Source organism: Pistacia vera, unplaced genomic scaffold, assembly GCF_008641045.1.
Source record: "Pistacia vera cultivar Batoury unplaced genomic scaffold, PisVer_v2 Contig243, whole genome shotgun sequence".
Lineage (NCBI taxonomy): Eukaryota > Viridiplantae > Streptophyta > Magnoliopsida > Sapindales > Anacardiaceae > Pistacia > Pistacia vera.
Genome location: NW_022196050.1, coordinates 526,187 through 549,471, shown reverse-complemented (window position 1 = coordinate 549,471; position 23,285 = coordinate 526,187). Strand labels below are relative to the sequence as shown.

General features: G+C 33.0%; 3 protein-coding genes across 3 annotated transcripts; 1 reads left to right on the top strand and 2 right to left on the bottom strand.

The window, feature by feature from the left end:
* Positions 1-3,899: 3,899 nt before the first annotated feature.
* On the bottom strand, positions 3,900-9,874 carry LOC116131793 (disease resistance-like protein DSC1). The gene is made up of 7 exons (XM_031417468.1): positions 9,351-9,874; positions 7,105-8,221; positions 6,383-6,694; positions 5,249-6,136; positions 4,820-5,128; positions 4,639-4,703; positions 3,900-3,996 (listed from the first exon to the last, which is right to left on the bottom strand). The coding sequence occupies exons 1-7, from the start codon at positions 9,872-9,874 to the stop codon at positions 3,900-3,902; spliced, it is 3,312 nt and encodes a 1,103-aa protein (XP_031273328.1).
* LOC116131803 (toll/interleukin-1 receptor-like protein) lies at positions 7,462-9,874 on the bottom strand. Its single transcript, XM_031417475.1, has 3 exons — positions 9,351-9,874; positions 8,121-8,221; positions 7,462-7,609 (listed from the first exon to the last, which is right to left on the bottom strand). The coding sequence occupies exons 1-3, from the start codon at positions 9,872-9,874 to the stop codon at positions 7,581-7,583; spliced, it is 654 nt and encodes a 217-aa protein (XP_031273335.1). The 3' UTR covers positions 7,462-7,580.
* A 12,769-nt stretch (positions 9,875-22,643) lies between these two features.
* LOC116131804 (disease resistance protein TAO1-like) lies at positions 22,644-23,214 on the top strand. Its single transcript, XM_031417477.1, has one exon. It carries the CDS (start codon positions 22,678-22,680, stop codon positions 23,167-23,169), a length of 492 nt encoding a protein of 163 aa, XP_031273337.1. The 5' UTR covers positions 22,644-22,677; the 3' UTR covers positions 23,170-23,214.
* The last annotated feature ends 71 nt before the right edge of the window (positions 23,215-23,285 follow it).

The window sequence follows — 23,285 nt, the reverse complement described above, 5'->3', positions numbered from 1 at the left end:
AAGCTCTTCTCGGGTGAGAACCGAGAAGACGTCAAGGGATGCGTCCGCGGGAACTTCCCGCGAGGACGAGCTGGTTCCTTCCTCGAGTCTGGACGTTGACGGCTCCATTCCAGAGTCTGTAACACCGACAGACACGGTCATTTTAGCCTTCGCATTTTGTCCCGTGCGGCGGCATGGGACAAATTCCTTAAACCCTAACAGTAACTCGAGCCGCCATCCACGGTTTGAGTTCGACGACAGCGGCGTGTCTCTGGTGAAACACCAAGAGACTCAACGCCGCTGCCCACCAGCCAAACCAAAAAAAAAAAAAAAAAGAGGAAGAAGAAAAAGGATCTTACCTTCTAGGATGCGTTACCAAGGCCGAATCTTGTTTCAGATGTCTAAGAAGTGCCAATCGGAAAAGAAGAACTTCCGGTTTGCAAAGGCTTGTCACTCGAAGCAAAAGGGATTTTGGTGGCCTCATCTGAAAAATGTGAGCTTTTATATGGACTGCGAATCGACGGTTACTACCACTCGGAACTGAAACGACAGCCTTCTCTCTCTCCCCCCACATCGCATTAAATGCCGTGATGAGGGTCGTCGTTTCAAATGCGTCGTGCAGTTAAAGCTGTCAAAACAACGCCGGGTCAGCACACAACGCATTTAATGCGCCTGACAGACACTGCAGCACGTGCAGAGCGCCTGGCAGCGTGGAGGCAGGTTCATTGAATCTCCAACCCTAAGGCACAGAAAGGAACGTCCGACGAATCCAGGTCGCTAAAATGATGATTGTCAGGTCGTTTGGGCAAAAATTGTGCGAGGTCGTGTTCGCAGAAGGCCCTATACCGAGCTTCTTCCATTCAGGTCGGAACTATCAGAACCTCCAATCGCGGCATAATTTAGTTTCCAAGGTTCGATCCTCAAACCTTAAAAACTAAGGGACTTCTGTTATGCCTGGGAAATCAAGGGCTGACGTGGAGTCACGTGACAAAACGTGACCTGCTCCCGTCAAAATAGTAAGCGCACGTCAGGCTTGCCAAGCGCCCTGGAGCTCCCACGTGTCCGTTTCCCCGCTCCAAATCACAAGAAATCAGCTTGGGAAATGGGCAATGGGACGTAAAGCCGGATTATGTCCTGACATTCACACCAACCCAAGGATTTAATGATGATTACATGCATTCAACTTGATATAAAAAGAGGAAGACCCCTTCATTAAGGGGATTCGGCCATTTTACATTTGAACTCTCTCTCTCTAAGAACTTTGTATTTACTTTTCCAATCATTTGTAAGTCAGTCTGCTTTAGCGACCTGACCCACCATATCAATACAAATCAGTGGACGTAGGACTTGCCACCTTAGCATCCGAACCACTTTAAAAGCTCTCATTGCATTTATTTCATATTCACTATCCATACTCACGTGTGTTTTTTGACCAATCAACGTTGCGCACGTGTCGATTAGTTGGTGCCAAAATCACGCATCAACAGACTCATTGGCTCATTGCTAACAGCCTTAACTCTTTGAAAAATACGAAATAGGAGGACAAACCAAACCAAATATAAATTGTTTTAATTTCTTATTATAAATATAAAAGATAATAAATCAATTTACAAAAATATATTAATTTCAGCGATTAGTAATATAAATTATTAACAACAAAATCAGAACATTGCTACGTCGTTATGCTAATAATTAATTTCATCTTCATAGTAACAAAAATTAATGAACTTGCAGAGTTGTAGACTTGTAGTTGCTCAATTTGATTTAGTTTTATTAACTCAATTTTCAACTGCCTCCGACTTGAATTATGGTTTCAATTTCTCTGTGAAGATTGCCTTGGGATATGGAAGATTTATATTAGCCTACCAAAGAACAATTAAGCACTGAAAAATAAGGTTTATTACCAAATGAATTTGTATCACAAAATTACATCCAAAATTATATAGCTTTTTGACGGGTGAACTATGTGAATGTTTAAATAATGTTCTAAATTGAAGTAATTAATTAACTTAATTTCATCTTCAATTAATTTTTAATATTTCACTTCACAAAATATTATTTGCCATGTGGAATCTAAATCCATTTCTACCTTTTTATTTTGCTTGAAATTGATGGTATTATCAATTTTATAACACATAATGGATAATATTACATTTACAATTCAATCTCACAAGCTTTCTCTCATAACTCCGACGTATCAACTCGTAAATGGGTCTCATCTACTCACCATCTACTCATTATAGGTCCCACCTATCAATTTGCAAACTGATATATCATGATTGTGAGAGAAAGTTTATAGGATTATTTACTACCCCGTATCTTTTGTAAGTAAAAAGTAAAAACAGTCTTTACTACTAGTTTGTAAATAAATAACATTTTTTCACTTTTCTTTATAAATAATAAATAATAAAATACAGTAAAAGCCCTAAACATTTCTACTCTCTAAAAGAAACATAATAATCCCTCATTTAGTTTATGGCAGTTTATATACCTTCGTTTGCTCAAATTGATTTTGAATAATGTATATATTTGATAACCTTGAATTCTAGCTATTTCATTGGCCATCTTAGATAGATCCTACCATTTTTCTTTTGATAAGAATAATAATAGATATTATAAATTGACATGATATGAAATGGATCAATGAGTGGATATAATAATCAATTCAATAAATGTTAACATAAAAGGGTAATATTTTATATTTATTTGTATACGTCATATTATTGTTTCTGTGCAAAATTTGTTGATAACAAAATTTTGAGCTCTCATGGCCCCATGATAGTTCTTATGACCTATTACTGGTCTGGGCTTCTGGATGCCCTTTGATCCATATCTGCATGACATGGCCCTTCTCGTTTACCACAACCAGACATTCTAAATTCACCCATTTAAATATTTTTGGGCTGTTATGAGGAATATGGTTACCCTTTTATTTTAAGCGCTTAACATCTTTGAGCCCTGGTAGTGCTTTACACAATTTGGGCATTCAATTATGCAGTGCACCATTTGTGCTTAAATAACATAAAATCTAATGAATATTTAAGTTAATATAAATTACCACAAATATTCTTTAATTTTCATAAGTATATATTAAGGAGATCCACATAATTAATTTAAATAAGTTAAATATGATTCACTCACCAGATACAAGTACTTGTTGAATGTGAATCCTAGTATTCTATTGATTATCATTTTGTAGTTCTTGTTATATAGTTCCTTCTGTTAGGTTGGCAAGTTCCGGTTTCACTACATTATATAATAACATAAATCTATTGTCTTCTTGGTTTCTAATTTGTATTTCACTTGAATTTCTTTCAAAAACATTATTAATACCAATATGAACCACCAATTTTTCAGAAATTTCACTTCAGCAAATGTCTTTCACAGGTTCAATATTGGAGGGGTTCTGCTCTTGTTCTGGAATTTGTCCTTGTAGTTGGAATATGACTTACAGATGAACAGAGTTTAATTAACCAGATCTGTTGATACTTTTTCTGAATGTTTTTATGTCTAAATATCCTCGTATATAAACTGATGCTTGAATCATATTTACAAGTCAATAAGAATTGTTTTCTAAATGCATATATACATCTGAAGCGCAGCAAGAATAGTGCATGAAAATCTGTCAACAAAAGTTCAAGTTCATTCATTAGAGGAAAATGCATACATACCTGAATTAACGGAATATGAAACCCACTTTATTCATTAACAAGAAGTCCAGAACTTAGCCTCGCAGGCCAAAATCTTAACAAAGAAAACCATTATCATATCAAACATCAGCTTGGTTTGTATACTAAATGAAGCAAGTTCAGTCCAACTCTTATCAACTGAATTCGAGTAGTCCAATAAAAGCTAAAGAAAATTTCTTTTCCACAGCTGCATATCTTCGGACCAACATTGCAAGTTTAAGCACTCAGACATCACAGAGCAATTAAAGCAAAGAAAACCAGTATCTTCTTGACATAATTTTGCTCTACTGGCATATTTGATTCATATACGTCTGTAACTCTCCTGCATCTGAAGTTCCAAAATTTTAAATTAGAAAAAAAAAAAAAAGTATATTCATAACCAACTCTAGTTCCAGAAACCTGCATTCCCGTTATATTGTGGTCATCTTTTAATGAAAATCATAATAAATTTAAAATCTCTACACATAATAAATTTATCCCAGAAAAGATTAGAGGAACAATAATGTAATCTTTATATGCAATTTTATTACATACTAAGTCAAACTGGCAAGCTGGTAATTTCCTTTTTAACACAAAATTCAACAAAATTTTCTTTGAAGAACCTTTTCGTTTTCTAAATTTTTTGTTTCAAGTATTTAAAGAATAAATTTAGCTAAAGCTCACAAATTTCCGTACAAATTAGGAGCAATAATAGCATTCCATTCAAATTTTAGTTAACATTAGGACATTAATTACCTTATTTACTTTTGAGATATGGAATTATAGTGGCAGATCCAGAAATTTTTTTTAGAGTGGGTCAAAATAAAAATTAATTACATATTAATATTTTTGTTAGGGTGGGCTAAAATCCCAAAATTATATATATTAATATTTAAAAAAAGGAAATTTGAGGGTGGGCAAAAGTGGGCTGGATCCGCCCTAAGGAAAGGAAATAGCAAAAGACAGGCATCATATTTAGGTTTTCTCTGACCTGTATTTGCTGGGAATTCGCTTAAACTTCCCACTCCACACTTTTTCACCCGGCAACAACATTCCCTGTCCGTATTTAAATTATGAACAAAACATTTGATGGTCACCGTAAGGAAGTAGGAGTGGTAAACTGATAAATCGCCTACAATCCGGTCAGGTGATTTATCATATGCAAGGAATACGTGATCTGTGTCAACATAGTCAGGTCCACTACCAAAATCCCAACCACCTAAAGTGCCTTGGAATGATTTCGTACGATCTTCATCATCTGCTAAAATGCAGTCAAAGCCCACTAACAAACCCTGCCCCTCATTATCATGATAGTTTTGAAACTCTACAACGGCGCAGACAGTAAGACCATAAATGAATACAGTTCCGGTCAAATCCCCTCGCACCGTGAAAGTTATAGCTGATCCTGTTGTTTCAAAGCGGAACCATCTTGGAATTTCGTTTCCTGGGAAAAAGATAAAAGCCCTACCTGGAGTAGAAACCTGTAAAAATAAAATAAAAAATAAAACAAAATAAAGCTCATCAGTTTTGTGACGTCATTAAACTTCTTGTTACAGTGAAAGAAATTAAAATCATATGAAATAAGCAATAGTGAGAGAGACCTCGTTTGATTTTCCAAAACTCTCGATTTTCTTTAGAGCATCTTCCACAATTTTTTCGAACGCATTTCGATCCACCAGTCTGAAACAATTGATGAAGTTCACTCTTAGGCTTTGGGGAGAATTTCTGGATAATAGAATTGGCAAACTTGGTGATGCTTCCAGTGACACGCAATTGTGTGCATCCATACTTTCTAATTGACATGGAAGTTCTGGTAATGATCGAAGCTTCGCGCAATAGCTTACGTCAAGAGAAGATAACATGGAAAGGTTTGTGATGCTTGCTGGAATGCTCTCAAAATTGTTTGTGCCTAGAAGTAAGCTCCTTAGTGAGGATAGCTGACCAATATTGTTAGGTAACTCCTCGATACAACAGTTGGTCAGATTTAATTCTTTCAGAGCTTCTAAATATAGTAAGTTGTCAACAAATCCATCTAGTTTTGAACATCTTGAGAGATTCAGATGTTCAAGAGATTTCAACTTACAAATATTGCTTGGAAGACTCTTAAGCATTGAACAATTTTTGAGATTCAATATAACTAGTTTGGAAGGCTCTTCTATCCTTAGCGGCAAATCCTCTATTGCAGTTTCATCTAAAAGTAACTCTATTGCATTACTCGAGATCTTAGGAAGCATCTTTAGATTTGAGCAATAAGAGAGGCTGATTTTTTCAAGAGATCCTAATTCAATGCTAGTTGGAAAACAATGAAGACTTTTGCAGTGCCTTAGATTTAAGATAACAAGTTTATCAAGACTTTGAATAGAAGAGGAAATCTCATGCAAACTTGAACAACCTTCTAAAATTAAACTTTGAAGATTTGGGGCCAATGAAAGATCATGAACTTTTAGAAGCGTCGAATGACTGAGGTCGATAAATTTCAATTTATGAAGCTGTATGACAGGAAAGAAATGATAGTTAGTAACTTTAATATACAACCGAAAGATAATCACATAAATATCAATATAGAATAATACTACACATACATCATTTCTCATACAACATTATGTGACAAGATATGATTGGATGAAAATTTAATTTTAACTTTAAATTAACCAATCATATCTTACCACATAATATTGTATGAGAAATGTTGTATGAAAAAGATGTATGTGCAGTATTACTCATCAACATATTACCTTAGCACCAGGCCAAAGTTGTTCAATATTGCTATAAGGCATATCAAGTGCCACAAGGTTCTCCGGCAAGAAATTTGACAACAATGATTTCAACGAGCATCCATGCCAACAGAGGTACCTTAGCTCTATAGAAACAGAATTAAGGCCTTCAGAAACATGTACCCCACTACTGTTATTCTTTTCATAGTTTGAGTTATGTAGTTTAAATAATCTCAAATTATGCATCACTTCCAATGCACGAGGTTGGAAGTGTATGATTTGTCCCTCTAATTGAGACATATCCAAACATATGCCTTGTATCGCTTTAGTCCACTGACAATCAAGAAAAGCTGACAATTAGCTAATTATAAACATAATTTAAAGATTAAATTACTAGGTACTAGTCAAAGCTTTAAATTTTTTTTGTACTCTTTTTATAATTCTTAAATATCAAACAATACTCTTCCTAGCTAGCTTACCCAAACCTTCTATTGCGTAAGCAAATGCACAAATAAAAAGTTGAAACAAAACTCTCATAGCTGCTGTTTTCTTAAATCTCACATGTATGAAATAGAAATCAAAGGGAGGGATATAGTTTAAAATTTAAAATATATATAAAAAAAAAAAAAAATGTAAGATTTGCGGTTTTCTTTATTTAGTAAATTACCTTAGATGTCACATTTGTAACTAAGCTTCATAAAAAAAAAAAAAAAATGGAAAATTGCATATTTTCTGACACTTACTGTTTGTCCTTGCAATACTTTATATATATCTTTATGATACCATAGACGACTACGTGCACCAGGATCTTCTGTAGATTGTTGCCGCACAATTTCCCAACCCATTTCTTGAAGCAAATCATGCGTTGTTATTTTGTTATCGCATGATACGGTTACTAGACATTTGTCAATGAGAATATCTATTCCACGTTTTGCAAAGAAGCCGCAAGCATCTAAGAACGTTGTTGCAAACTCTCTATCCTCCCATTTTAGAAAACATGCAATATCTAGAAATATGCTCTTGTCCAAATCTTCAAGTTCATCGTAACTTATTTTTAGCACCTTTTGAATGTCCTCATTCGGAATTATTTGTAATTTCTCTATTGTACTTTTCCAAACATCTCTTGCCTTGCCATATAAAAGGGAACCCAACACTTCAAGAACTAATGGAACGCCTTTAGCATACCTTATTACCTCTTGTGATAAGTCATCATAATCTCTTAAAGGATGATTTTGGTGGAAAGCATACCTATTAAAAAGCTGATGAGCATCATCTTCAGATAATCCCTCTATCCTAAATATATAATCATCAGGCAATTCACAATTTGTAAGCACTTGCTTATCCCTTGTTGTAATGATAATTCGACTTCCCTTGCCAAAACATTTAGGATCTTCAATAAAAGACTCTATTTGCTTAAAATGTGTCACATCATCGAAAACAATGAGGACTTTTTTTGAGCCAAACCTTCGTTTTATAAAGGTGGAATCTATTTTTGAAGGCCTATCTCCTAATATTGGAGAAAACATTTCTTGTTTCAAAGGAGCTAATTTAGTATTACCACTTGATCTTTCTCTAACATTATCAACAAAATAAGAAGCTTCAAATTGACTTTTTATTCTAGTGTATACAACTTTTGCAATAGTTGTTTTTCCTATACCACCCATTCCCCAAATTCCTATGACGAGAAAATTAACTTTAACTTGAAAATCACGACCATAAACTTGATCGCATAAATAATGAACTATGCAATCACAAATACCTTGGATTCCAACCAAGTTCTTATTATCAGCATCTGAATGCAAATCATCTAATTTCCTCAAAACTTCCTGAACAACTCTCATTGCAATGTCAAATGTAGCCCTTGTAAGAAAAACAAACAATACTAATAAGTAATCCAAGTAAACCAGGAGAAGGAAAAAAAAAAAAAAAAAGTGATTTCTATTCTGCAATAATTGATCAAAGAAATAGGTCATTTCACCCTTGAACATCAGAAATTCTCCTAGAAGAATTATGTTAGTGATTAAAAATAACTAAAAATACAGTTGTAAAAGGTATATGACCAAGAAAAGATTTACACATCTATATAACTTCATTTGGTCAGAATTGACCGTAAATGGAATTTGATCTTTGGCTTTGCATCTATATAACCTTAATTTGATATTCCACATCTTAATGTTGAAGATTTTTTTTAACAAATTAAACATACGATAATGCTTGAGATTGTTGACTAATGACCAATTATTGTTCAAAATGTGATACCCCGTATTTTTTTATAAGTTTTACTAAGAATTATTGGTTAAAATTTAGGGTGCAAAGTGCAAGAATTAGGAACTTTGAGGGAGGAAAGTGTCACAACTAGAACGATGAAGGGCTAACATGAAATTTGCCTAATTACATAGAAAGGGCTAGGGTTCTCTCATTGGGGCAAAGTCGGAGAAGAGAGGTAGAGAAAAAAAGGAAGAAGAAAAGAGGGAAATCCGAAATTGGTTGAAGGTAAGTGGAATTCATGTACATTTCATCCTAAACCCTAAACGCATGTTCTACTTCATGAAGTGTGTTCATTTTTGTGTATAGTGATACCATGTTTTGTATTTGATTTCTAATACTTATGTTTTAAGAGACTATTTGTATTTCTAATTTATGATTGTTAATTGATTTTTATGTAATGTTTTCGAAATATTCACCCTCCTTTTGAAATCTTGAGTCCCTCAGAGCGCCCAGATCTGATAGGATTTGGACCACCGGAGAGGGGGTGTGACACAAAATGTTTAAAATAAATAGAACTTTAGAATAATGAAAAAGAAATAATTAGTTGTTACCTGTGAATTTGAACTTTTTGAAGTGCAGGACCGTTTAGATTTGATTTTATATGCTCATGAATTCCGTGAAATATTTATCTCTCGCAAACTTGACCAAAAAAAAAAAAAAAAAAAAAAAAGGAAATAGAAACTCAGCTATAAATATTGTAAAAGAGTAGAACATTAATTACGTTCTGTTAGTTGCGGTGTAGCCAGCTAGGTTGGCTGCTGTTGTCAAAGCATTCTTCCATGTCTGAATCTTGTCTTTAAATTGTTCTTCCGTCATTTGTAGCTTTTCTAACTTCTCCTTATTAAAACTTTTGACAAGCTTGGCAAATTCTTCCCCAAAAGTTCCAGTCTGATTACTTACACTTGATGGATCTACATGATAGAAAATTGGTCGTACCATCTGTTGGTGCATTTGTTTGCATTCAATGATCTTCACAAGTTCTTCAAGGCACCATCTAGAAGAGGCATACCTTTCTGAGAAAATGACGACTGAAATTTCTGATTCTTCAATTGCATTCATAAGAGATGACGAAATTTCATCTCCTTTCTCAAGCTCGTCATCAAAGAAAACAATGATATTTTTCTCAAGCAAAAGTCCATGTAGAGTGCTGGCAAAACAATAGCGAGTGTCCTTCCCTCTGAAATTAATGAAAACATCGTACTTCTTTATTACTGAAGGAGTAGGGGAAGAAGAAGAAGACGCCATCTCAACAAAACTCAAAACAACATCTCAAGAACACATCTCAAAATTATAAAAGCATATCAGTGGTTAATCTCTAAGCAACTTCCTTGAAACTTCCATAAAGTCTATGCCACTCAATTAGAGAAATTTTCACGAATGAGAAATTAATTAATTGACAGGGAGTTGTACCAAGTAATGTTTTCACCTAACTTTTTTCTTTTTTAAATTAATTACTTTGTCTTTGCGGGACCATAGCTTTTTTTTGTTTTGGCCAAAAGAATATGGAATACATGAAATTGAATGGTTAAAATCTCTCTATTTATTTGTTTTCCCTTCCACTTCCAAAACACAATTTTTTTTTTGCCTTCTTATTCCTTAAAAAAAAAAAAAAAATCCTTTGGACTCTCCCATGGTTTCTCCGGTTCTCCCTAACATGTCTTCTCGCAACAGCAATAATTAGGAGTAATGAGTTTTAATATTTGGTGGATATCCCTCTCTATCATTTAAAAAAAAAAAAATCTTATACTATTAAACAAGCCAAATGAAATCCATTGGCATTTAACAATACCATTAACGTATTTAATGCATTTGATGTTTAATATTACCCAATTTATAGTATTATAAATCGTCCTTTTATACTTACTTTAAATTGTTATATATTTAATCCAAATTAATGTAAATAAAAATATTAAAACATCAATTTATACATTGTATTAGGAAGTTTATGATATAATTTATAGTTTATTTAATATTTGACAAATTATTTCACTTATCTCATTAGCTTAAAATCTTATGAATTTAATATGTATAATTTGAAAATCTTATGAATTTTTACCTAGTTTCTCAAATTAGGAGTGACTAAAACAATTTCACACATTTGTTTTCCTTTGATATATTTTACTCCAGCAAATAAAATAGAGCTATTCAAAAGTATATAAAATTATAAATATAGTTTTAAGAACCCCACCCAAAAAAAAAAAAAAAAATTGTTTGATATATTGATTGGCTTAATTTAGTATGTTGAAATTGAACTTAATGTTACAATGGATGGAAATATGACATTGATAAGACAGACGTCAAGGCCCACACTTCAACAAAGGAACTGAAATGAAGACTTGGGAATTGACTGAAACAACCTGAGTAGATGATACTACTGGATTATGAAAAATTATCGGACGGCTGTCATTTAAATCTGTAACATTTTTCAAGTTTGCATCAGCTCCTCATACTGACATCATATCATCATGCACAGCTATCAAAGTGCCTTTGCTTTTGGTTCCTTCCTCCCTTGAGCGGCTTTGCTCTGCTTCTGAACCTCGGCACTGTATTTTAAGCTTTGCTTTGTTTTGTCATTTTGTTAGCATTCCTCTGCAGTTTTTGGGGTACCTTAATTTAAAAGATAGAATTATGGAGTGTTGTAAAATTAAATTATCTTTTTAATTTAATTTGGCTAATTAATGAAAGTCTATGAATTAGGACGGTTTCTTCTTCTTCTTCTATAATTTCTCCCCCTTTCACTGTTCGCTACCAGAGCTGCAGTGGAGAAGAAGAAACCAATCTCTGAAGAAAAATCAAACAAACATCTCAAAATTGTAAGAGCCTGCAATTGCGTGAACTTTCCATGAAGTTGTTTCCCACTAGCTTTTTTTTTTTTTTTGGTCCCATCTTCTTTTCTTTCTTTGACTCACTATTGTAAAAGCCCTTCAACTTTTCATAAAGTTGTTTCCCACCAACTCCTTTTTGGTCCCATCTTCTTTTTTTTCTTTGACGACTCAATCTGTTTTTGAAATTATATTTTTTTTCTTTATTGATATAGCAGCAAAGCAATAATATAATTTTACCGTTTAAAATTGGAGTCCCCAATTTCCAAAAAGGACTATTCTGGGGCATGGGCATGACCCAGCCTGTCAACTTTAGGATAATATTCAAGTTTTATAAAATTACATGTCTTTTCATTACTTTTTGCCACTGTCCACAAACCTTTCACCGTGTTCGATAAGCAAAATTATTGGGACCCCAAGCATATATATATAAAAAATTATAAAATTATAATTGTATTTAGCCCGAAAAATTTTGACATTACATTATCTCGTTGGAATACATTTTAATTATGTATGTTGGATGAAGGCTACTACAATGTTAATGTTGGTAATGTTTGGTTGTTTGAGTAGTTAAATGATGTTGATTGCTCTTTAATACTGTTGTAACCTGTAAAGCAAGAAACATACCAATTCAAAGAAATTGAATTAGTTTTATTTAATAAGGTGGTAAATGAAAGACTTTAGGGCAAAAGTAGAAAGAGCCACACACATTTCCATCACTTTACTTCTAGGAAAAGCAATTCATTGAGACAGTTTCAAGGAAATTTAGTAAAAATAGGTGTGAACGAAACTTATTTCACTATTGATCACTTTTTTATTTGCATACCAAATATTCCCTCCATATTTAATAAGGTATTTATATTGAGTTACTGCCATAATCACACCCAATGTTCACGGCCCAATAAGTCAAGAAAAATAAGAAAAAGAGGAGCATCTTCCAGGGGAAATGATGAAAGTGAAATGTTGAGAAAGAGCCCATTAATTGCTCATTTAGATTGCATTTCTGAGTCAAGTCAAAAAGTGACAAGGGGAACAACGCATCTTCCAGGAGAAAAATATATTGCAAAGTGCAAACACTGAGAGATAGTGGAAGATAAAATCAATTATATGTTGTTTTATTTTTCCTTCAATTAATTCATTGATAAATCTGTTTTGTTAATTGATTTTTGTTCTTGTTACTCTTGATTCGAAACTCTGATATTCTTAATTTCCCAATTTCACTTAATTCGACTCCAATTTCGAAACCCACTTACTTAAATCACTTGTGAAAACCAGTTTCAAAATTTTTGGTTGCATGTTTGAAAATGTTGAGCCCCATCTCAATCGATGATTACAGAGACAAAGTTAACACCAAATAGTGGCAATATAGAAGGGTATATTAGGAATTTAACAAAATTGTGATGATTTGGAAACTTTTGGGTTTATGGAGAGGTAAATGTGAACACTTGCTAAGAAATTTCCTGTGTGTGAAATAATTTTCCAAATCATAATCTGCTCTTTTTTTTTTTTTTTTTTTTTTTTTTTTTTTTTTTTTTTACAATCAATAAATCCTTAATTCAAACTGAAGTAACCCCTCAACTATCCAAACTCATAATCTTCTCAAAAAAAAAAAAAAAAAAAAAAAAAAAAAAACATTAGTCTTTGATCATGAAAATACTCAAAAGAGATTTAATTCTCAAGTTCTGTAAAACACAACCACAACCTATCATTTGACTGCCTTCCATAGAATAGATACCGTTAACAAATTGTCAAAACGTATAGGGGAAGAAATAAAAAAAAAACAATGTTAGGGTGGTAAGTAATACTTACTCATTAACCAGTTAGGTTAAAGGATTAATCCCATTGTTGTATAAGATATAGCACCGACATAAGGATCATTTGCAAGTAACATCACTTCATGGTTCATAAAGTTTGTAAAAAGAAGAGATATGGCTTCTTTTTCCCATTTTCACTTGTGCATAAAAAGGTTAAAATCATCCCTTTTGGCTTCTACAATTTACTTTCCAGCCAGAATTGATTCTATGATCGATACCAGACTGTACATGACCATTTATAAAATATATTTATCTTCGTTTCATATACAAGATTGCTGAAAACCTATCAATGAAAAAAGATTATACCTTCATGTATAATATATTAAATTACCCCCCATCATTAGTAACTTAAGCAAGAGAGTCTATATATAATATACAAATTTAATTAACTTGGTTTCTAAGTTTTGCCTAATCATTATCTATTAGTTTAATGATAACCAATTCTGTACTTCAATTTTATTCAATTAATTGATGTAGCTCCTCTTACAAACAAAATTCCCTCTAGATTTCATTTGAGTACCATTTGTACATTACAAAATAGCTACATACCTATAATAAAAAAAGCATATATTTTTATGTTTATTTTTTAAGATAATACAATTATATAGACAAAAATATTTTTATTAAGAAGGAAAATCGAAAAACCCGATAATTGTATTAGTGGTAAGTAATGTGAGTGATAATGAGGAAAAAAATAATTAAATAAAATTTGGGAAAATGTACACAAGATTACATTATTTGATTAGATCTTAGAATTTACCCACTCGGATCCGAACCAAGCCCAAATCAAGACCCAGCTGGAGCAAGACTCAGATGTAAATCCAAGCCCAATACATCATCAAAACTGGGGCCACCATCTCCTTTTGAAAACCTACTCAATGAGGGCCCATCCACCACCCGTCCATGGGCCCTACTCTGTACTTGGGTCCCCATCATATTCACACCCAAATCCCCTACGCGCCCGCCATACGCTAGCCCCCCTGCACCTCTCTCATGCGTACTCGCTATCACACACCCGTGCGACACTTGGAAAGCCGGAGCCGTCGCGCGTGGAAGGTACACCCACGACTGCCCCACCGCCGCTGCACTCGCCACGGGAACCACCACTGGCCCAACCGACGCCAGGAGATGCGGCGGAGGAGCAAACGCCGAGATCATAGGGTTCCTCGCAAATGAAATAAGAATTTAACAAAATTTTCTTTTAGTGCCAAAAATAGGACTACATCTAAAAAATTTCGGTTTCTTGAGGGCAAAGTAGAAGGGTATGTTAGGATTTTCACAAAAGTAGTTTAAATTTTCTTGAAAAGACTTGGGGAGGTAACTGCTATAATTTGAAAACTTTTGGGTGTAAGGAGAGGGTAAATTATTTGATTATTTTTCATTATCTCAAAATTATGTGCTACAAATGTGAACTCTCATTGAGGAATTTCCTGTATGTGAATTACTGAATGTGTGTAACAAAATCACACCAAATGTGAATGGTTTATTAGTTGCTTGTGGGTGGCGATGCAATTATAAGTCTGGTCAAAAAAGGGGAAAAAAAAGGGAAGGCACCTCTAGAAAAGAAGATAAAGTTAAAATGCAGATAACTTGATGCAAATACTCAATTATATGATGTCTTACTCAATGGCTTCTTGTTCTGCTTCCTCTACTGCTCAACTAAAGTATGATCTTTTTCTTATTTTCATAGGTGAGGACACGTGTGACAATTTAGGAGAATGGGTTTTTTAGTTTTGTTTTTTGATAATTCAAAAATTCCTCGAACTTGTTTTGCAAACCCAATTTTAAAACTGGAACTTGCATTGAATCCTACATTTTTTTAAAACAAAAAAATAGTGGTCTCTAGCAATGTCGGTGTCAATATTTGAAAAATATGAAACAATACCCTTTAATCATATGGGTGTCCACTAGATAATTCGAATTTCAGACCTAGTAGAAACAAACCAAGGCCTATATGGCTTTGTGCGTGTTTGAGTGTTTTTGTGCTTTAGTGTCCTTTAGCTTGAGTACCAGTCCAACTTTCTATTTGGGGGCGTTTTGGTTCAGGAATGTTAGATTACTAGGAATGTTGAATTACTGGAAAGATATATTATCTTGAAAGATTATTGGGAATCTTTAAGAAAATGTGTTTGGTTAGTTGGTGGGTATATTATATTAATATGGTTGGTTATGGGGAATAAATTGGTGGGTATGTTATTTAAATTACTAAATTGTCCCATTTACAAATATTAATATAATATTATTTTTAATATTAATTTTTGAATAATTTCTTTTAACCCCCAATATTTCAGATTTAGTTAAAACACCCCTGCTTATATAAAACTTTAATTTATTATAAAACCACCCCCGCCTCCTGTCGCCACCGCCGGAAGTCTCTGAAAGTCCGAATCAGCAACTCACCGTGACTAAGAGGCTTCGATATGGCCGTTTCCGGCCATATTGATGGCTAAAAACGGCCATATCAGGCCAGATCTCTCTAAGATCTGGCCGATAATTGCCATGGATCTGGCCTGATATGGCCGTTTTCGGCCATCAATATGGCTGAAAACGGCCATAGCGATGACTCCCGGAGCCTCCCACCGAAACTCATTCTTTTTTAGGGACTCCGACGAGTTTTTTGAGGCGGTCCATGGTGTTTGGCCGCTGTAGGTGGTGGTGGCTGGGTGGCAGTGGTGGTGGTGGCTAAGTGGCAGTGGTGGTGGTGGTGGTGGCTGAGTGCAGTGGTTTGTAAATTGTTTTAAATTCAAGGACATTATTGTCCAAAATTTTAGTTAAATAAGGGTAAAATTGAAATAGGATATTAATGTAAATTTATTTTAAAATACGGGCATTATTGTCCAAAATTTTCATTAATAAGGGATAAAATTGTAACAAAAAAGGATAACCCTGGTAATCTCAGAATACCTAAGAAAATAGAGGTAATTAGATTACCTCCAATATTACCAATAGTAGTTACTATTAGTATTTGAAGATTACCGGAATCTTATATTACTTGACAACCAAACATGGTAATCAAGTAATATCAGATGACATTACCCTAATAATCTGACATTACCGCCAACCAAACGCCCCCTTTGTATTTTGTCATAACTATTTTAAGTATTTGAGATTAGAGGTGGAACAAATGGGCCGGGTTAGGCAGCTCAACCCTAACCCGGCTCGCATCAAGCTAGGTTCAACTCGGATCGCATAAGAGGAAGGTCAGGTTCAACCTAGCCCGCTTATACCCCGCTGGGTGGGCCGAGTCTTCATAGACCACCCCGGCGACCTGGCAGGTTGTATATTTAAAAAAAAAAAAAAAAAAAATCCATCCAACCCACCAAGTTGACCCGTTGCCAACCCAGCAGGTTGGACAAAAAAATCTAATTAATTATTTTTTTTTCAAATACCCATTTCACCCTTGAAATATAGTTGTTTTATAATTGTTGGAGGGGTCTTTTTGGTTATTTTCTTTTCCTTTTAAAAAAAAAAAAAAAATAGGGTCTAAACTCTCATATTTTCTTACATCCTAAATTCTCTCATTTTCTCTATTGAAATCTCTCAATTATCTAGGATCTGAAGTTATCTGATAATCAATTGAATGATCATTCGGGTTGTCCGCGACTAGCTTGCATTAGATCGAGTTTCGGCTTGAAGAGCTTATGCTGGGTCAGTCAATCATAGTCACCGAGGTCATCTAGGTTGAGCTATATCCTTACGTCAGCCCGTGCTTGGTGGAAAAACCACACACAATAGTTCCCAAAAAAAAAAAAAAAAAAAAAAAAAAAGGGTTAAAACAGTGCTAAGTAATTAAGATAGGAATGACAAAGAAAAAGGAGAGATTTCATTAGAGGTGGAACAAATGGGTCAGGTTATGCGAGTCAACCCTAACCCAGCCTGCATCAAGTCAGGTTCAACCCGGACTGCATAAGAGATAGGTCGGGGTCAACCTGGCCAGCGTATACCCCATCGGGCAGGCCGAGTCTTAGTAGCCTGGCGAGTTGTATATATATGTTTTTTAAAAATAACCCATCTAACCCGTCGTGTTGGGGTTTTCAACCCAGCGAGTTGGCTGTTCTAATGGCCAACCCGCCGGGTTGGACAAAAAAAATTAATTAAATAATTTTTTTTCAAATACCCTTTTTACCCTTGAAATATAGTTGTTTTACAGCAGTTGGAGGGTTTTTTTGGTCATTTTCTTTTCTCATTTTTTTTCTATAAATAGGGTCTAAACTGTCATATTGTCTCACATCCCAAATTCTCTCATTTTCTCTACTGAAATCTCTCAATTATTCTCTTTGTTGTCTATTTGCTCTCATTTTAGTTTTTATTAGTTTTTGCAATTTTCAATTCATATTTCCAAATTCCAATTCTCCTTCTTTAATTGTTTGGGAAAATGAAATTAGAATTAAAAAATAAAATACATAGTTATCATGTTAGTGTGGCTCTAATCGCCAATATTTGGAGTGGTAGAGCTAAATAAGATTATATTTGTGTGACTAGTCATTATTTTAATAACGAATATAAATTAAATAAATTTTAATTGGAATTTAGATTAATGAATGTGGATTATAGTGGTCAACAAATTTATAATAAAATTGTTAAAGTTTTAGAAGATTATGATGTTATTCATAAAGTGATAAATTTAACTTTAGATAATATAAATTTTAATAATAGAGCTATAAATTTTTTTAAAATAAATTTTCCTTTTTAGGACAATTTGAAGTTTTTTCACCAACGTTGTGCATGTCAAATTATTAATTTAATTGTAAAAAATAGTATGAAAAAATTAGAAATAATATTAATAGAATTAGAGATTCTTTAGCTTAAATTACTAATAGTAATAGAAGAAATATTGAATTTCAAGATGTTTGTATAAAATCAAATATCTTTCTTTAAAATTACTATTTATTTTGTTCAGCTTGAATTGAAGAACTTATCTTAGATATATTAATGGTTAATTTCCGTTTGGCAATACGAAAGCAAAGAAATGGAAATACTAAATTTGTAAATGAACAAGCCCACCTAACTCTTATGATTCAGAGTTTTTTTTTTTTTTTAATATATATATAATTTAGGCATCTTCCTGGAAAAACATATAAAATCAATCAAATGCACAAAATTGTGGAAATTAAAAAAAAAAAATGTTGCATGACCTACATAGTCAATCGCTTAGTTGCTTGTTTAGTTGTTAGTGATGCGATTATAAGTCTGATCAAAAAAAAAAAAAAAAAGAAAGAAAGAAAAAAGGAAAAAAAAGGCAAGGCTCCTTCTAAGAAAGAAGATAAAAGTTATAATGCAGAGAACGTGATGCAAATACTCAATTATATGATGTCTTAGTCAATGACATCTTGCTCTTCTTCCACTATTGCTAGTTTGGTTTTTGTAGGGTGGAAATTTAGAATTTTTATTTTTGTATTTTATAAGAACCGAATATGAATTAAAAGCCAATTGGCCTGTTAGAGCTCATCCTAATCTACAAAAACATATTGTTTCACTGTACGTACCATGTTAAATATGGAAGCCTGAAAACAGCGTCGTTTAAGTAACACTAATACGGCGTCGTTTTAGGCGTATTAATTTGGGCAAATGCAGACCACAGGATTCGTTTCAGATTGAACGGTCAGGATCACTCACAGAGTCAAACCATATATAAGCGCATGATTCATTCAGTCTTGAGAGAGAGAAAACGAAAGAGGCTAGGGTTATATTGAGTCGGCTATTTTCTCTGTGTTAGGGTTGAGATTCAATTCCAGATTGTGAGTATCAGTCGAGTGATTAGGGGCTTTAATCATTCAGGTGAGAGTGTTGTTCTCTCGGGTTTGGGATATTCATAGTGTATCTTGTAAGGCTGAGTGCTGTTGTAAAACGGGTAGATCTGGTGAGTGTTGAATCTGTGTAATCTTGACTGGTTTCTGGTAATCGAAGTGCAGCGAGCTCATACCTTTCTTGAGCTCAACGTGGATGTAGCTTATCCATAAAAGGATAAGTGAACCACAGTAAATCGTGGCTTGTTCTGTGTGTTTGATCTTTGTGGTATTCTTATGTTTCTTGATTTGATTGTGTTGTGTGATAGATCAGTTCTTGCTATTAAGGTATAACATACCATTTATTCAACCTTGTGTCAATTATCACTTGCATCTTCCGAGAAAATAGATGAATACAATAAAATAGAAAAAGGAAAGGCAACTTCCTTTCCTGGACAAAAAGATGAAAGTAGAAATCCACAACAATCCATGCAAAGACTTGGAGACAGTGGAAGAGTGAAATCCAATTTGGTCCCGAGGTATGGTCTAAGTAACACGAGGTCCAGTAGGATGTGATAGTATTACTTACTACTTAGGTCCTTATCAATTCTTTTATTGCCAATTCATTCAATCTTATTTTATTAGTAATTTGTTAATTTAATTTTTTGTATTAATCTATATATTTATTTGTTGACACGTCAATTTGTATGAAAGTCTTTATATATACACTTAGAATTATTCAATAAAATAATAACATTTAGACAAATTGAAATAAAGAAGTATCAATTGGATGGATTTGTGTCAATTGTTTTGAGTAAAAGATTGAAGCCGACTCATACGAACCCTTATGATTTAGAGTTTTTAAAATTTTAGGTAAGGCATGCATCTTCCGAGATAAGTGTTGAAAACAATAAAATAGAAAATGGAAAGGCAACTTCCTGGAAAAAATATGGAAGTAGAAACCCACAACAATCAATGCAAAGACTTAGAAACAGTGGAAGAGTGAAATCCAATTTCGTCCTCGAGGCATGGTCTAAGTAGAATTATTCAATAAAACAATAACATTATGACAAATTGAAATTTTAAAGAATGATCAATTGTATGGGAGTTAGGTATCAATTGGATGGATTTCTGTCAACTGTTTTAAGTATAAGATTTAAAGCCGATTCTTACCTAACCCTTATAATTTAGATTTTAGAGTTTTGAAAATTTTAGGTAGGGCATGCATCTTCTGAGAAAAGAGATGAAAACAATAAAATAGGCAACTTCCTGGAAAAAATATGAAAGTAGAAATCCACAAGAAGCAGTGCAAAGACTTAGAGATTATAGGAGAGTGAAATCCAATCTGGTCCCCGAGGTATAGCCTCAGTTGTAAGGTCCAGTAGAATGTGATAGTTGCTGTAGGTCCTCATTAGTATCAGCTTTTTTAAACTTTTTTTGTAAACATCTAAAATACCCTTAACAATTAATTTTTTATTTCTTATAATTAGTGGAATTGTTCCAAATATTTACTAGGATTCTCAATTAACAGCTGTTTTTTTTTAATAGTTCTATTAATTTTTAATTTTATTTACATAAGAAAAATTTAGATGTATTTTAGACTTTAAAAAAAATATTAAAAGCTGTCACCTTACAACGACCTAAGTGTTACTATTAGATTTTTACTGGACTAGGATTGTAAGCCGAGCCGAGTTTAATTAGACAACAATAAAGTAAAAAAGCATTATATAATATATGTTCCACATGAGATTTAAATAAGTTCATGTTTCCAAATAATCAAATCATCTAAACGTAGTCAATGATAAATTTTCGCTCTTAGTTACTATTCAATCTAAATATGAAAACGTAGTCAATGATAAATTTTCGCTCTTAGTTACTATTCAATCTAAATATAAACTACTTTATGAAAAAGAATCTTTTATGTAAGAGGTTTATGACCATATTCAGTCTTAGGTAATTTATTTTTTCTTTCATATTTTCAGCATAATTGAAAATGAATCCTTATTGATTCATGTGTTCAAAAGTATATTTTAAAACATCATCTCTAATTAATTATTTAATCACAGAAAAAATAAAAGCAGGGAGATCAACAATTCATCAACGTTTTATATAAATATGCGAATTCAAGTTGTTAGGATCCCACATCCGCTAAGTATGGGATTAGTGTTGTTTGTATAAGTCATTTTTCATCTATTTCTAAAAGGGGTATTTTTGTCATTTAATTATAAATTTAATAGTCAAATAACATTTTTATTAAGTCAACGGACTAAAACATAGTATTTTGAAACTAGAAAGACTATATTGTAATATTTGAGACAATTATCCTTTAAGTGCTAGCAAACTGAAACCGCGTGGACTAAAATGTTCTCTAGGGTAATTGCCCAGTGAAAATATATCTAGTCAAAGTCATTGACGGACCAACTTATATAGGAGTGGGAGCCGGTGACGCCACTCAAGAAATTTCCTTTTTATATTTGGTTTTATTTTTTTTTATTTTAAATAGATTGTATTTATATTAATATTTCTATATTTGAACCCAGCTATTTTTTTTTTCATATTTTTTCATATTTTATTTTGAATTTACCCCTCTAAACAGAAACAAAGTGATTACAATTCTTTATTTATTATTATTATTTTTTTAAGGAATAATAAAAAGGAGGAAAAATTATTCTGTTTTAGTAAAAATTGATGGAATAATAAAGTCATTTTTTTTTTTTTTTATAAGAACCCAATATGAATTAAAAACCAATTTACCTATTAAAACTCATCTTAATTTACAAATACAGATTATTTCACTGTACGTACCATTCATTCATTCATTGAGTTTTTACAATATTAGGGCATGCATGCATCGATCTTCTGAGAAAGAGATGAAAATAATAAAGAATAAGGCAATGCATCTACCGAGAAAAAAGATGAAAGTAAATTTAAAGTATAACAATTGTCAATTGCCACACGGTGGTCTTGATCACCTGCATCGAAAGACAGAACAAAAAGTGAAAGCACTTCAAATTTTAGGTACAGCAAACAAAACTTTATTAAGAGTTAGTTTGGGATTGTTTTAGCTTTAAATTTAATTAGTTTTTCTTTAATTTTGGAAATAATCAGTTTTGAAAATAATTTGGAATGTGTTTATTAAATAATTGGTATGATTTCTTAAGCGATTATGTAATCAGCAAACAAAACTTTATTTTTATAATTGGTATGATTTTAATATATATGACTTTTGTTATTGGTAAATTAGATTTTAAAATTGTTGTGGTATATATATATAAACTAAAAAGAATATTTCATTTTTCAAAATATTTTTATAATTATTTAATAAACATTAAAATAATTTAAGTGCCATATCCCGAGGTGGCACCGCCCCTGCTTTGTTTCATGAACCTTTTGAGAAGGTTTTGATTAATTACTCAATATTATAAAATAAAATTAAGTTACTCTCACCGAACCCTTAGAATTTTGTGCAGGGCATACGTCTTCCTGGAAAAGAGATGAAATAATAAAATAGAAAAAGGCAGGCAACTTCAGGGAAAAAAGACGAAAAAATAAAACAGAAAAAGGCACAGCAATCAATCAAAGACTTAGAGATAGTGGAATATAAACTCCTTTACTCTCTTATGTGATGTTTTAGTTTAGCCCTCTACGTTTTGTTAATCTGCAGTGCCTCTGATCACTGGAACTTAATGGCTTCTTCTTCTTCTTCTTCCACTACTCCTAAAATAAAGCACGAAGTTTTTCTTAGTTTCCGAGGTGAGGAGACCCGGAAAAACTTTGTAAGCCATCTGAATGACGCCTTATGCCGGGAAAAAATGATTACTTTCATCGATGATAAACTTGACAGAGGAGAAAAAATTTCTCCAGCTCTTTTGAGTGCAATTGAACAGTCAAAGATCTCGGTTGTCATTTTATCTAAAGGGTACGGTTCTTCGAGATGGTGTCTCATGGAACTTGAAAAGATTATTGAATGCAAGGAAAAGTACGGTCAGACGGTAATTCCGGTCTTTTATCACGTAGATCCGTCAGATGTAAGGAAACAAACTGGGGATTTTGGGAAAGCATTTTCTCAGCTTGAAGAGCGTTTTAAGGTTGATGATCCAGAGATGTTGCAGAGATGGAAGAGTGCTTTGACGTACATAGGCAACCTGTCTGGCTTTGTTTCGGATAACACTAGGTAATCGTTAATTTATTATCAATAATGTCTTTTATGTAGTAATTTTACTTTCAGCTGTTTGTTTTTATTTTTTATTTTATTTTATATTTTCAAATTAACTATGTTTTTAATTTTCTTTTA